This window comes from Trachurus trachurus (assembly GCF_905171665.1).
Source record: "Trachurus trachurus genome assembly, chromosome: 10".
In the NCBI taxonomy this organism is placed as follows: Eukaryota; Metazoa; Chordata; class Actinopteri; order Carangiformes; family Carangidae; genus Trachurus; species Trachurus trachurus.
Window position 1 is genome coordinate 25,879,429 of NC_139894.1, and position 16,526 is coordinate 25,895,954.

At 42.5% G+C, this 16,526-nt stretch overlaps 1 protein-coding gene across 1 annotated transcript in view; it reads left to right on the forward strand.

Moving 5' to 3' along the window:
- The window catches only part of tenm1 (teneurin transmembrane protein 1), a gene marked incomplete at its 5' end in the record, with an annotated part of 154,584 nt that overhangs the window by 28,191 nt on the left and 109,867 nt on the right, over nucleotides 1–16,526 (forward strand). Inside the window, one exon of the mRNA XM_083980804.1 lies at nucleotides 14,686–14,929. Within this exon, the coding sequence (XP_083836930.1) occupies nucleotides 14,686–14,929 (244 nt within the window). The remainder of the gene's footprint in view (nucleotides 1–14,685; nucleotides 14,930–16,526) is intronic.

The following is a 16,526-nucleotide window of genomic DNA, read 5'->3' on the forward strand; positions in this document are numbered from 1 at the left end:
TAAACCCTTGATCCGTCCACATATCCTCAGCCTTGGCCCCTCGTCTGCTGTGTGTGTGGAGAGCTGTGATTATGTGTCTGATCCACCAATGATCAAATAAACACCTGCTGCCTTAATTTGTGGCCAAAAACATCAAACTCATGAGCTATCATTTCCTGTCTGTTTGTCTGTCTCTTCGTCTTTCTTTGTGTGTCTATTTCTCTTTGTTTCTGTGTGTGTGTGTGTGTGTGTGTGTTTGTGTTTGTCTCTCTCTTTTTCACTGATGCTTATTTAGTCTGATCTCTTGGCTGACCCTGCAGCAAGCCAGTGTTCCTCAGCTGACTGCACTCTATATATAGTCTTTCCTAAATGTCACATACTTTTAAACCATGTTTACTTACTGTAGTGGTGTATTGAGACACTCACTCATGAAGCTTTATTAAGCAAACAGTTGTGTATCAATAGTCACAATCTGCTACAGTATGAATTTGTGTGGTTGGACGACGTGGAGAAGCTAAAGCGTCTTTCTCAGTTTGATTTGCATTTTCTTCGTGTCTTGAAAAGGCCTGGGCAATGAGAAGAAGAGCTATATACAGATGAATGTTGTTAGTAGTCTTAAGTTGTTTATGTATGTGACAACAGGAAGGACTGTGTCTAGTTTTTTGATGTTCTTAGTAAATGTGTCTTGTAATCCCATATGGAATGGGCCACAGCGGTGGCATGACACCAAAATAAAATATTCATTCATTCGTTCATTAATTCATATTCATAAAAGCACGTGGTAAAAAGAACCAATTAATACACAGACTGTACCAGTCTTGCCCTATACGGTCGATGCGTGACCAACACCTTTCCTGCTGAGTCGCATTCACCGAACATAGATATGTGTTTGGTGAATGCAACTTTCCAGCGATTGTCCTCCTAAATAATAATAAAGACCACTGTGTGTGAAATATTTTTATTGCTTTTGCAGTCTGTAAAATCCTAAAACATGGCAGCACAAACCTCAGTTAAGAGGGCTAAGAGTGCACTGACAGTAAAAACACAGACTAATGCTACACTTTCAAAGCCCTAAACTCTCCACAACTGAAAGCAATAACTGAAGCCATGAGCTGTTACTGAAAATACTAATTTAGACTCATGCAAGTGATGTGGAGACTGTGGTAAACAACACCCTGTTGATAGCATTTTAGTGGAAAAAAATCCATCCTCTTTGGAACTAGCTATGTTCCTGAGCGAGGACATGTTTTTTTAATCCTGTATTTGAAATAAAAATGAAGAAATATTGATCCTTCAGTGACTCAAGATGAACACATTTAATTCCATAGTGAAGTAACAATATCAAATCATGTTGGATCTGAGCCAGATCAGTAATAAATCACAGCTGACTTGGATCATATTGAGTTATGAAGAGTTATGTATCACATCAGCGTTCTGTGTCTGGACCATTTTTTGTGTATGTTAAAGGAAAGGTGCACTCTCTTTGAAAATAGCAGCAAGGCTTTTGGGGGAGAAAAAAACACAGTGCATTGGTGTGACATCTGAGCACAAGAGGGCCACTAAATGCCTTGTTTTCTCCTTCACCTATCAAAGAAGCTACTTGAGTTCAATAGGTGAATGGAGGGCAATTTCAGCTTGGATGAAGATAATTCATGTCTTCAAAAGAAAAGATGAAAAAGTATCGGCTAGTATGTTGTTTTTGCTGGAGGAGAAAGGTGATGAGAATGAGTGGAGAGCACATACAGAGGCTATCAAGACGGTCTGGGAGATATTCTGATTGTATTATACTGATATGGACATTAAAAAATGACTCAAATGTGTGTTTGTGTGTGTGTGTGTCCAGACAACAGAGGACTGCAGTGTCTTATCTTCGTTAACGGTATTCCTCTGTCTCTCTGGAGGCACGCTGGGAGCAGAGGGCAACTGCAGTCTGATGTGGGGCATCTGTTCCCACATTTGTTAAGCCTCTCCTGGTGTGTGTGTGTGTATGTGTGTGTGTTTGATGTTTTTTTAAGAGAACTGGGAGACAGAGGAACACAGGAGTGCAAAAGCGTACGCGTGTGCGCGCGTTGTGATCAGCGTGATAGGTGCGGTCGGTGGAGTGGAACGACAAGGTGTTGTTGCGCTAGAGGGCAAGTGCCGACTTGTCATTGGTCTGTGTTAATGCTGACCCAGGGCGGTGGCTGCACTCACCTCATTGACCGCAAGATGGCCGCCAGTCGAATCTGCAGGTGGTGCCGAAGACACGTCTCTTTCCCCCCCCCCCCCCCCCCCCCCCTCTCTCTTCCGCGCACCCTTTGTATCTCTATCTCCCTCCACCATCTATTATATGTTCCAGTCGGAATACCAAGCAGCCCCTCATCCTTTCTGCTATTCCCCCTGTACTCACACAGCCCTGTCCTCCTTGTGCACAGTACACATATATGTACGCCTCTGTGAATGCCTCGTTTTTCTTTACTGTATTCTCGGTGGGGACATTACATGCATAATCTGCTCTATAATAAGACTCTCGTTGGCCCTGGATGTCTGGTTACGATAGGAAAGGAGATGTGTTAATTAGACTCATTTACAGCACTAGCCAGTAAAGAGCAGGACCCCTTCACAGATGACCTGCTTCTCCTTGAGCAGAGCCACAGAGTAACTGATCAAAGTTTCACATGGCAAACCACCAGGGAGCCGGAGGTGAGCTGAGGTAGCACCAGTGGACGTCTTTAAGTCAAGAGCAGCGTTGGTGGATGTAATGGGAATAGGAATTATTGACTGGAGCAGCGTGGTATGGAAATAGTGTCTCTGGTGTGCCATCATCGAGACGGAAAGCTTATAGTACCCTGATTTATGACTGCTGTGGAGAATTGAGTGCTTCATAAAGATTTGCCGCTGGCTGAGATGGAGTAATCAGCGAAGTGATCTGACTTTGGTGGATTACAATTTCAACGAGTTGTAAAGTCAGTTACAATGCCCTGACTTTGTCTGACGGACAATGCACGTGGAAGGAGTGAGAGTCAGACTCTGGCCCTCTGTCAAGGTCATATGGATTAGAAATGATTGGGTTTCCAATATTCTACTGGGGAGTTCTGCATGATGAATCATCACTCCATTCCAAATCGACACCAATTAAGAAGGGTTTGTTTATTCCGCCGTGGGACATGCCGTGAATGTTTGCCTGGAACAAGCATTTTCACCCCCTTTCTCTTTTCACAAGCAACACTGTGTCATTTTCGGGGATTAGTATAATGTGTTTGTGTGTATGCGTCGTGTGTTTGTGTGTTTTTCCACACACGTGCTCGCTTCCTCGTGCGCTGCGGGGTTCATGTTTGCGTCAGGGCTGCATATCACATTTTGTGTTCACACTCACTGCATGTGTGTGTGTGTGGACATGGTGTGAGAACAGTCATGTCACTCAGGGTTTATTGTGTAGCCCGGCTCTGTTTGTGCCAGTAGCTTCTTGTCTGTAAAGCAAGCTATATGAAAAGTAAGGTTGTGGAGCCCAGTGCCGGAGCCAGTGAATTCATTTGCATTCATTCCACTGCCTGTCTCTCCTCAGAGCCCATTCTAATTACCAGCAGCTCAGGTCTGCTACAACACTGCGCATACTCTCCCTCTCTCTCTGTCTCTCTGTCTCTCTCTCTCACTCTCACAGTGAAAAAATTAGGCTGCTGCTGGTGGTGCATTCCTGTAGCTTTGATACTACTCTCTCTTTAGCCTGCCAGGAATCTCTTCATGTCGGTTTGTTTGCTGTCAAGACCAGGCACTTTCTCCTGTTATAGTGTCGGAGACTGTGGAAATATACTGTATGCATGTGTATGCAAGCGAAAACTGCACCATACTCTGTGTGTACTTGCTGTGATTGTTTTGGGGTTGAGGGACATGCATTGTGTGTTCACATATAAAAGAGAGAGCGAGGGGGGAAGAGGGAAGAGAATCATGAGACTTGTAAAAGATGAATGTGCGCACTAATCACTGTAATGGCCATTGTGGTGTTTCACCTCCCAAGTCTCAAACACCTTGTCACGCCCTCTTCCTAGTGATGTAAACATCTACCGAGGCTAATAACGCACACGACATCACGCCACTACTGTGAATGGTCTTTGCCAGGCACTTATGTGCATACTTATGCATGCATGCATGGGTGCACATAGAAGTATGACATGCACTATATACACACACATACATACACACACAAAAGAATGCACAGCTCCATGGCAGGTGGCAGTGACCGGGTACCCTGCAGTAGCGACAAGGTCAGGAAGGATCAGGACACTGCTGTGTTCTCAGGAGAGATGAGCTGAGCTCAGCTAGCTGCTTCTCCACTATTAGCTCCATCCTGGCAAACGTGGGCTGGCCCCGGCTGCAAAAACAGCCAAAATTCATTAAGATCAAAAAAAAAAAGTTTGGTCAGGTAGCTCATGTCTGCAAAACAGCCGCTGATTAATCATAAGTTTTTAAACACATCATTTAAACGGAGCAGGACAGAAGGCGGGTGCTCTTCTGAAAATGTAATTTGAGCGCGGGCCCCTGCAGTGAAGTGTTTGAGTGATGGTAAGCCTCTTCCTGTAGAGCTGAGGAGCTAGACTCGGGAGGTTTCACGCCCTCTCTAGGGAAATGCTACTTTCAGAATCACCTGCAGCCTAAACATGATTGTGAAGTTGCTCTGCAGTTATTTTTGAAGATGGGGGTACAAACAAGCAATTACACAAACACGCACATAGATAAACACTATCATGTAGACATATGCATGCATGTACACACATAGCTGCATGCACATGGGGCGAGTCCTTGGGTATGAAATAGTCAGATGATGCATTGCTGCTAATTATCGGCCTCTGTATGAAAATCGACTGGGTTCCATATGAGAGGGAAAAGCTCTTAGAGCACTCTGTTTCTTCATTTGTATTTTCTTGCTTTAATTGGACAACATGATTGTGTCACTTTGTTAAATGGAGATCCCACCGTTTATCCCTGTGTCTGCAGAGATGAATCAATGGCTGTTTTTATTCTAATTGCTGTCTCAGAGCCCACTGTCATCAATGTAATTATCAGTGTTTCTGGTGCCATCACTACTGTTTTCATCATCATTGTTACCACTGTTATTACCAATGTTATCATCATTATCTTTGTTATTTTCATCACAACCAGCGCCGCTATTATCGCCAACATCATCTTCATCAACGTCATCATCGGCGCCAAGATCATTAGCAATATTTCATCAGCAGCCAACCAATGAAAGGAGTCATATTGGATCTCATAATAAGTGATGAGATAATGTGTTATCTCTGGTCAGAAACTCTGCAAAGACAAAGACAAATTATTACAGAGAGTCAGATGGTCAGATAGGCCGGGATCCCATCTCATTAACGTAAAAAAGAAGAAGAACAAAAACCAGTGAGTTCTAATTTCACTTGTCTGACCTTTTTATGGGGTTAATTATTTATTTCATCGAAGCACAGCAGTGGAATAAACTTTGTGGCAATTTAATGCAAGTCAATTAAGAAGCGAGATAGATGAAAAGCTATCCTGGGGGAAATTATTAAGCTTTTATTTTTAGAGTGGGGTGGATGATGTGCTCTTCGCTGGGTCTGGTCCAACAATAGTGTTAAATGTTCTCTAAAACAATCACATTCCTCTGTCAGGCAGGCAGGTTAGATATAGTCCAGGTCAGGCACTATGGATTTTATACAGCTTTTCTGTAATAAGTGAAATTAACTCTGCACTCGAGCGCGGGCAGTGTAATGAAGAGAAAGAGGAAAAGGAAGCGAAAGGTAGGGAGGCGCGAGCAAACACGGCGAGCGGAGAAGTGGCAGAAACCTGGTTAAATATTGGGTTTTGATATTATTGTGGCTTGTGTTTTTATGGCCTGCTACAAGAAAAAAAAGTATTGGTTGCTTCTGATTAAAGAATCTCTACACTATTCTGTGTTTCCGGCATCCACACTCTGGATGAAAATTTAAGGGGCTGGACAAAGAAACCTGAAGCTTATTTAATTCAAGAAAAAAAAACAATGCCCTTTACAGTGGTGTGAAATGTTCAATTTCTGTTAAATATCTAATATAATTGTTCTATTCTAATATAATTTAATAAGATATTAAGGCCAACAATTAATGTATATATTGTCAAAATCACAATCTAGCCAAATGCAACATAAGGAGCTGCACTCTTTTTTGATAAAGGTACAGTATGAAATGTAGTACATACTATGAAGCATTGTTGTGCTATACCTTGTCTACAGATAATATTCTCCAGATGCAAAAGAACCAGGAGCAAAAGTCACATCATCAACTTTTTTTATTATTTCAGTGAAAGTGAAATGCAAAAATTACCTTCCCCGACTCATATTTCAATCGCAATATCTGACAAAATAATCACAAAAGCAATTTATTTTTTGCATGTCGTTCAGCCCTAGAAAACATATGTCAAATTATATATATGTAATATACATACAAGAAAATTATGAAGAAACAGCCACTGTCAGGTTATAACAGGCACCAGCAGGAGAACGGGCTGATTTTGATTAGAATGGAATTAAAACCCAGAGAGAGAAAGTGGACGGCAGCGCAGACAAGAGCTTCTTTTTAATGCAATGCAACTATTCCATTTTTTAATGCACTAAACTTTCATATGACAAAGCTACAATAGAATATGAATAAAACACAGGATAAGAGAAGTCAAAAGACCTTACATTTTCCCATCCTGCAAAAAGACCCTCAGGCCTTCCTGTCCATAATTAGAATTCAAATGTTTTTTTCTTCTCTTTTCTGAACATTTCTCACTGTAATGACTTAAGTTATTCTCTGCCCAATTACAAAAACCACTGTGTGCAGGTAGCGCTGAACATCTGGCGGCGACATCCACCGAAGGTAGAACATTTTAATGAGCATGACGAGCATTCATGAATGAGATTATTTAGCACATGTGATTCATTTTTCATTCAAACAGTGTAATACGCGCGTGTTAATATACCCTCCAAAGAGAATTACATCATGACAGTTAACTCATCACACACACACACCACAATTGCTATGAATGTGTTTAGATATGTTTTCTTATGGTGTCCTCATATTATAATTGGCTTGAAATGCTGAAATTGTGACGAATACTCAAAGTCTGTGCTATTTTCAGTCCATCTCACCAACAGTCAGGCATTTTTAATACCCGAATACCTGTTACCTGTTACATTTTCCACTAAATCCCACCAGATCTCTCTTCGGCTGGCTATAAAACGATTTCCCTCATATCTCGCTTATGTAACCAAAAGCTGATGATTCCAGGAAAGTATCTCATAAGCGACTTTCCAAAAAGTGTCTTTTCTGGAGGGTTAAGTCCCAGAGAAACCCCAGGGCAGAGGATGTTCTACACTGTCACGACTGTCATCTAGAGCTGTAATGGCCCCTCCTCTGGCCTCTATCTGCTCCCCACAGAGTTAATTTGATGTTTTTTGAACTCCTGGCTAGCCCGCCAAATATTGCACAGCTTCTGGCCTACATTGCCAGGCCTATTTAGGTTACATCTACTATTTAACACAACATCACAGCGTGTGTGTTTGATATGACTATGTGGGAAAGAGTGAGTGAGTCAAAAAGAGATATATAGAAAGAGAGACAGAGTGAGAGAGAGGGAGGGGGATAGCAAGTGTTTCTCTACCATTTGTGTTTGTGTGAGAAGAGAGGAATTGAGTCAGTTTGTGGATCTTTGGGAGTGGAGACCCAAAGCTGCCTTAGCTAAGCCTTCTAAAGCACCATCTGGCAGCCTGGGCCCCTGTGTCACCCCACTCACCAAGATTACATTCTCCTCTGGCCCTCTATCCCTGGCCTTTCTCCTGCCTTCCTGTCTGCTTTACACACTTTCCCCCTTTCCCCTCGCCAGCAAACAGAAACGAAGCAGGTGAAATTGTGGCCACTGTATACTCAGAGCTCCTCTAACATGCTCAGGTTTTCTAAAAAGATTCAATTAATGATGAAGTAGAGGTCATTTGAGATTTACTGTAAGAGGCAGAAATGATTGGAATGTATTTGTCGTTTCAATACAATCATGAGCTGTGTGTAGTGAAACATTTATTACTCAGCTTCTTACTGTTGCAAGATTACACCTTAAACATAGCTGTTACAATAGAGGATTTACTGTACAAGTGAGAAAAAGCCTTTTGACTTAAATTGTTGTTGATTATTGTTTGTTTAGTTTACTTAAAGGTATAGGGTTGGAGATGGAAAAACGGTTCGAACAGGCCACATTTTTAAAACACACAAGTCAAAAGTCCAAGCCCCTTTCCCCAGACTTCTCTCTGGCCGCGTTCAGACTGCCAGCCAAAATCCGATTTTTAGCCGATCCAGATTGGAACCGGATAGCTCTTTTTAAGTCTGAACAGTCCCAAATCACATGAAATCCGTGCGTTTTTGCAAAACGGATCGAAACCACCTCCGGGAGGTAGTTTCAGATCGCATTTGGACAGATGCGTCTCAGTCAGAACAGCTCCAAACACTCAAATCGGTTTTGACTGTCCGTGACGTCACTCTACGCGGCGCTGTCACAGGTCCCGTATGGTCCCGTGAGCTCCACTTAAATATCAATTTCCTTCTTGTTACTTTTCTTTTATGCAAACTACCGTGTTGTCGGCGACAGGAGTGACGGCGACGTCACGCTCCCAGCTCTGGGGTGCTGGAGTTTCCCGTCTCTGTGGCTACACACACATACACACCACCAGTCTCTGGTACACGTACACATATACACACACACATACACACCAGTCTCTGGTACACGTACACGTAGCCTACACACACACACACACACACACACACACACACACACACTGGCGGGCTGAGGTTGAAACTAGCGGGGTAGTGCGGCTGCAGCACCGGGCAGATCACTGTGCTGCAGCGAGAGCAGCCGCCACGTCCGGGAGGCATCGCCTGTAACATACTGTGTAAATGCGATTTGAACACTTGCAAAAAACAGTGTGGACAGTCAGCCCTAAAAATCGGATATGAGAAGGAATCAGATTTGAATCAGATTTGCCTGCAGTCTGAACACGGCCTCTGAAGCCATGCCTCCAGAGCTCAGGAACACGTAACATTTGTTCAGCATTGGGTTCAAATCAAGGTGAAGCCATAAAGGTATTGTGCTCAAGGTGCGACAATGAAATCCCAATGTGAGTGACGCAGCTTTGATATACTATCACGTGTCACTGTGCAGCATCGCTAACCTTCCAGCAGCTTTTTCTTGTGGCTCATTTATGTGACAGAAAACACCTGACATCATAATAAAGCATCCAGCATCAAGCTTAGAGCTATTGCCACCTACCAGACTTCAGTGTGGTACATTGAAGACTCTGATCAGAGAGACAGAGACGGCAGCTTGATTGGCACATCACGATCTAATTGACCTTAACGTCACATTCACAATGATTGGATGCTGTTTTTACAGGACTGTCCGTCCCATATGTGACTTTTTCATTTTTGTGTAAAAGCATTCAATTAATTTGTTGCAATCGGAGTGTGAAGACAATTTCAAACAATTTAGTAAAAAACAGCAAGTTTACCTTTATACAGTACACCAAGCCAAACCTAACACTAAATTAGCGTTGACCTTTAGTTTTAACCCATCCCTAACTAATCCTGATTAATGTAGCCTATTGCCGAGTAGAATGGCTCCAGCGAGACAGGAAGAGAGATGCAGGAAGGCAGAAAAACGGAGAGCAAAGGGATCCTTTAGTTTTAGTGTTATCTCAGTTAAATGTAGCTATTCAGTGAAATATGGGGGGAGAGAAAGGATTGGGAGAGAGGGGTTGTGAGAATGAGGAAAGGCAGCTTTATAATGTATGAATTGCGGATGGATTTTCAAACCTTCAATAATAACGTTTAACAGAAATGAACAATGAGAGTCTTAATTCATAATGATGAATAGCAAAAAGTATGTAGTAAGTATGAATAAAATTGTGCAATGTATGCACACTAGCCTAGCCTAAATCAATGATAAGATGTGCTGTCCAAATCACCCAAAGGTCCTGTCCTATCACGCAAATGTTACAAAATAAAAAGGCTTTGATTACACCAAAGGGTATGCCACTCATTCTTGGAATATGATATATATCCCTCTTTCCTCAAATGGATAGGTAACATCTTCAGTATTCAGTGTTTCCCCCAGAAAATGTGTTAGTTAAGGTGGTGTCTGTCCTGTTGGCGGGGGGGGGCGCGAGCGGATCGATTGATTGGGGGGGGGGGACCCCCTACTTATATACAGTATATTGTATAAAATTGTGTTTTATATTTAACTGGTCCTGTAGTGCCATACAGGGCCGTTGTATAGGGGAGAAAGGTGATGATCATTATAGGGGCCCAGCGCTCAGTAGGGCCCACAAAAACCCCAGTAGTCTAATCTTTGTATGACTGAATTATTCTGCATAAGACCCTGACTGATACTCATAGTAATGCTGCATTAGCATCAAAACAAAGTAGGCTAAATAAGAAATGATAATAGATACGTAAAAGTGGAAAAGTCAGGGGGCAGGGGCCCACTTTAGTATACTTTCAGGGGGCCCAGGATTCCTAGCAACGGCCCTGGTGCCATGTGTCACAACAGGTCACAACTACGCTCGTGGTAACTGAACGCTGCTACTACACCAATGAAAGAATTACTAAACCATAAAAAGACAGAGAAAACAAAGCAGTGTTTCCCCTACTTTGTTTTTTTCTCTGGCTTTTTATGCATTTATTTTGAAAGGGCAGCTGGAGAGAGACGGGGGCGTGGAGAGAAAGTGAGAGGGGGGATTGACACGCAGCGATGGGACTGTCGGAGGGTCGCTGCAGCGGCCGTGCTCTACCAAGACATATGACGCTCGCGACTCACTCCCAATCGTCAGCGCCGCGGTCACCGGGGCTGATTCTGAGAACTTTTACACCGGGCCCGCCGTGTCATGTCTCGGTTCCACGGAGCGTTTCAGTGACGGCCTGACGCTGCTGCATTGTTGCTGCGCTATGAGCAGACGTGGCGGCGCGCGTTAATGTCACAGTCGTGTGTGTGTGCTGTGAATATCGCTACATTTTTATTTTTTTAAGACGTTAGTTTAGGCGGCAGCTCTTTGTTGTTAAGGCGGCCGCCTTAACAGGAAAGCGCTGCGGGAAACCCTGGTATTACAGAAATGTAATACAGCTATAAAAATCCAGTCAGTCCATGACACATGAAGAGGTTGGGAACCACTAATTTAGAGCATACACAATGGTTCTCTGTTGCAAGGTTGATCATTTTCGTCATTAGCAAAGCCGTTTAGCACTGCCCCAATCACTCAAAACCATGCTTTTTTATTTTTATGTTAAAAACATAAAAATAACCTAAATCCATAAATATAAACATAACACTTTTTTTTAAAACTGTTTTTGTTGCAGTAGTACATCATATTCATGTTTCCATCAAAGGTTTATGTCATTTTCTTCAACTCATACATAGCAGGTTCAACCTCCTGTTTGATGCTTGCCCCGTCCACAAGCAATGTCTCAGATTTTTATTAAGACAGACAACTGTAGACAATGACAAGAGCATAACCAAGCAAAAAAAAAAACTGTAAAATTCGAAGATGCAGGACAACATTTGGCCAATCATCCCTCTCAGTTCAAGGTACACACCTATGGAATTCTTTACAGAAACTTTTTTACACTGTATTGCACAGTATACAGTAGCTTTACAGAAGTAGAGTAGTTCCACAACTACCAGTTAAATCTTTAATATGTTGGTTAAATGTTAATCATAATCCAATGTATGCGTAAGGATATAAAAACTCTGGAAAAGGTCATTGTGTATAATAAGAAGTTTAATAGCTAAAGTATATTTATCTGATGATACGACTGCACTTTTTCCTCAGTACCATTGTGAATGCAGGTAATGGAATATTTTCACACCGTGCGATTGCTTCTTTTACTTGGGTGGAGGATCTAAATTCTCCTTACATCACTGCTTGTGACATTTGCAGCAAGCTGTAGCTGAAAAAAAAGTTGGCAGTGTCAGTGTCACACCTTTAGCTGGCAGGTGCGCATTGTGATGTGTAAGAGAATTTGACAGCATTGTAGAAATCACAGCTTTGCTTTGGCAGAAATGTTCACAGCTGCTTTACAGCTTCTCAATGGCTCGTATTGCTCTCAAGTCATTACAGTGTTAACATGGTACGAATCAACAAACTCAGATCTTAAGTTGACTAAATTGAATTCTTTAGTGCCTCAAGAACGACTTAAATAAAAATTCCTGACTGAAGTGCCCACCTCTTTTAAAAAAAATAAATCTTTTTTTTTTATATAAAGGTTTTTTTTTTGTATTTTTTATGACAAATGCTAAAAACATCAAGTATCTAGAGAAAACCCGTGAAAGCAGTAGGTTTCTGGCTGGACTCAAAGGACTCCCAGTTACTGATGAATCAGATAGAGTGCTAAAAACTGAAGCACCACTTTAAAGCTCCTGGTGCATTACAATGACACACCAATGCAGTAGTGCTCTAAAAATGTGCCGTCAGTTTTCCCTAAGCGTGTAATTTTTAATACTCAGAGGTGGTTCCGACAAAAATAACTTCAATTTTCGACATCCATTAGTTTAGACTAAACAGTTCCTCCAGGTGATGACACGAATACATTCCAGTCATTTTTACCAGGATGAAATCTCCTTGTGATTTAGCACGGTGATAACTAGTAGGATGTGCACAGCCCAATGCAACATAAGAGGAAAATCTGTTCTTCAGATTCATGCCGTGCACTGTGTGTTGTAGAGTGTAAAAATATGACACTTCCACTGGATAAGTATATTCTCCAACTACAGGTTGACACACTCATTCAGCTGTTGTTGTTCGAGAGAAACATGTTAAGCATGCTAAAAATATCAAGTTTTATGTGTGAGTGTGAAATGTGCATCATCGCAGATGGCCCAGAGCAATAAACAACAATGGAGGGAGGACGCTGTTTTAGTTTAGAACCCGCAGCATGTCTCAAGCATGAGTAATGGCGCGTCATGAGTAATGAAGAGATAATTTTATTGTGTCAGAATGCAGGGGATGGAGACAAATATTTCATCACATACTCTGGAAATGTAACAAAGACAGTTCAGCCATTTTTGCGGATCACTCAGCAGCGATGCGATTCGGAAGATGAAATACTTGTCATTTGTTCAAAGTGCATTTTAATGTCACGTGTGAAGATATTTCCACACCTGAGACAACTACAGAAGACAGTGTCATAACTGCTGCTGTAGCCATGTTCAAAATGTCATTGCAGATGGACAGATGGCATCATGCAAGTATTACCGAGGAAATGTTTATAGACCATTTACAAAGCTGCTCTACTGCAGCATTCCTGCAACACTACCACAATATATATCTTGTAAATGTGAAATCCCAGCAACTTAAGAGTCATAAAACCTGATGTGCTATGCAGTCTGTCAACGAACTTTGTGCTCATTGGAGGATATGGCATAGCATATTGGTTGACATGTTGGTGTGAAAAGGCAACAATGACTTGAAGATGAAGAGATCAAGATCAAACCGGCAATATAAATTTACTGTTATGGAAATGTTGATGATAAAATGATCCATAACTGTTTCCTTGCAATATTTGAAAAAGATGTCACCTCAGTTTGCAACATAATGAGGGCTGGAGTGCAGATTCCGGTAACGTAGAGGTTTTTATGCCAGCAATAGAAACTGTAGGAACTACATTATTTCATTCTTTACTTTTCTCAGTTTATGTCTGGCAAGAATCATAAAATCTGTTCGCCCATGTTGTCTGTTTGATACTTAACACTTGAATTGGGAAGCCCATGGTAATCTCCCAGGTGGGCTTCATATCCACATATTAAATTATCGCTGACATTTTGGCAGTAAATATAGTTGAGGCCCAGTAGTGTCCGTCTAACAGATTCTGGCACCCTGAATCCCTTACAACGGGTTCAAGGCTAATGTTACATTCATTGTCGATACAGCTGGACAGAGTTGGTCTTTTGGGATGTGGGATTTGCCGTGCTCATACAACCATGCTGCAGCCATATGGCACAAGCTGTCACCCCTAAACACGGATAACTAATGTCCCAAGATGCTTGACGTACACATGGAAATACATGCAAACCATCTTCTGTGGACACACGCACACGCATTAAACAAACATATGCACACATTTTGCATTTTGCAAAACCGTAATTAATCCATTCTCTGTTTTAGAGGACAGACTGAGAAGTGGGAGAAAGTAGCAGGAGGGTAGAGACGAGGAGCGGCTGAGTTAAAGTGAAAGAGAATGATAAATGATGGATTGAGAGAGCTCCAGCTAGACCCTGAGGTTACCAGTGTGAGGGAGTTACAGCTGGCTAGCTCATTCCGAGGAGCTACAGATCTCATAATAAACATCACATGGGTAGTTTGGGCTGGCGGGTGCAGATTAAGCCAGAGCTGTTAGCTCTTTAAAGACTGCTCAATGTTGCAGGCAGCCAAGAACCTATTTATAGGGCAGCTGGAAGTGTATCAAAGCAGGTAGGAAGGGAAGGCTTTGGACAGGGACAGTTTTCAAGCTGATTTATTCCCCTCAATCAATGTAATAACAATAAACTGTCAACTAACACGCCACTTTTATTTGTAATTTATGGTACTGTGCTCCTAATAAACCTATGTTTATTTCTCTGCTGTCCCCTTCCTCCCCCTCCTCCTCCCTCTCCTCCTCCTCGTCCTCCTCTGTTTTCCTCTGTCTCCCTGCACAGAGCTGCCTAGCAGTCCAGGTGGTCAGTTCACGTTTCGCCCACTGCCCCCGCCGCCCCCACCACCCCACGCCTGCACTTGTGCCCGCCCCGCGCCCTACACTCAAGTCAGCCTGCAGAGGAAGACCATGCCGACGCGTTGCCAGGCCAGCCAGGGCGGCCAGGGGGCAGACACCAGCTCGAGCACAGACCAGGCGCAGCTTCACAACAGCTGGGTGCTCAACAGCAACATTCCCCTAGAGACCAGGTAAGAGAATGCAGCAAATGATAAACTCCCTCTTAAAGCAGATATCAGCTTCACGGCCGTTTCGGCTAATGCTGCGTTCAAGGCAGGCTTTTGAAACCGTAAGTTACAGCTTCAAGTCACAACTACGACTTGGTAGCGTTCCAGGTAACCCGTAGCTCGTGTTTTTACCATCCTGTTGTCTGTGAAAGTTCCCTATAACGGCCACTCGTAACTTCCGACCCGTGAACTCGTACCAGATCGAACTGGTATGACTTCACAGGAAGGAAAAACACAAAGTACGAGTTTCTTTGAACGCACCATGAGTAAGCAGCCCCCGCCCTTGTCAGGCATCAATTGGTCCTCGTGCTACGTCACCACATTCACGCGCATCCCTTGGCTGCACACACAGCCCTTCATGCCGTTCTCTCTCCTCATTGGATAACACTTGTATCCCACAAGGAAAATTTTCTCCTCGGGTTACAGCAGAGCAGAGTGACGGAGAGACTCGTGTTTAGGCTGAAATACTTCATGTAAGTGATTGCTGACGGAAAATAGGACTATTTAGGACTTATATTAACAAAAACATTCCACTGATATCTGCTTTAAGTGTTATTTTTAGCATGATGTTTTTGTTTCACTTTTTTTCCCCTAAATGAGTAAGAAAAAATGGGGTAGGATGATTTAAAGAATTTGGAGCAAACAGATGGCTTCGTTCCAAAATACTTTTTAGTCCCGAACGGCGGATATGTCATTTTGCAATGAAACCCTTGAAATGAAAATACCTTCCAGGCAAACTACCCTACTTCAACATAATGTCACTTGATTAAAGACAGTTCCCTAATCCCACAAATGAGGATCATTAGATTAAAGGCGATTCTTTCATCAGGGTTCTGAAGTTGGCAGACTTGAACAATTTCTTAGAGAAATCAGAGCGGAATGATTAAGAATGAATGTCGGACTAAAGAATTCGTTAGGATCGACATGTTTTGCACGTGTAGCGAGCAGGAAGTGGAACACCATACAGGCCTCTGGGGTATTATTACAGGACTCTGCACACCATCAAAGTCGTGAGGAATCTCACAGGTTTTCTTGGGTTCTTTTCTCTCTTTTTTTTACCCCCTACTGCAGTGACTTTTACCAGGGGACCTGTATCTGAGTTTATACTACCCAAAAATAAAAGTGAAATTCAGGATCCAGAAGAAATCCTCTTTTTCAGGAACACATTGTGATTCCACTTCCAATTGTGATACCCAAGAAAGCGTTTCCTCCAAATGCCCGGAGATGAACCGCTGGAATTTTGTCCCATCAAACAGAATTAGGCATGTGCTTGCTGCATAAGTAATAATTGATCAGAGAATTATTTAGGAGATCCTCATTTGTGAGGCTGCTTTCGAGAAGGAGCAGCAAGGTGCAAAAGAATATGTTTGCATGTTTAATGAAAGCTCAGTGCCGCAGCTGAATTCTGGTATTATGAGTGTGGATGAGATTGGCAGGCTGCCACACTAGAAGAAGAGGTTTTAATAAGTTATGCATTAGGCCATAATTAGATCTTACCTCATTTAAAGGAAAGGAAGAATAAAATTAGATTCAGTGACAATTTAAATTAATCATTGGCCAG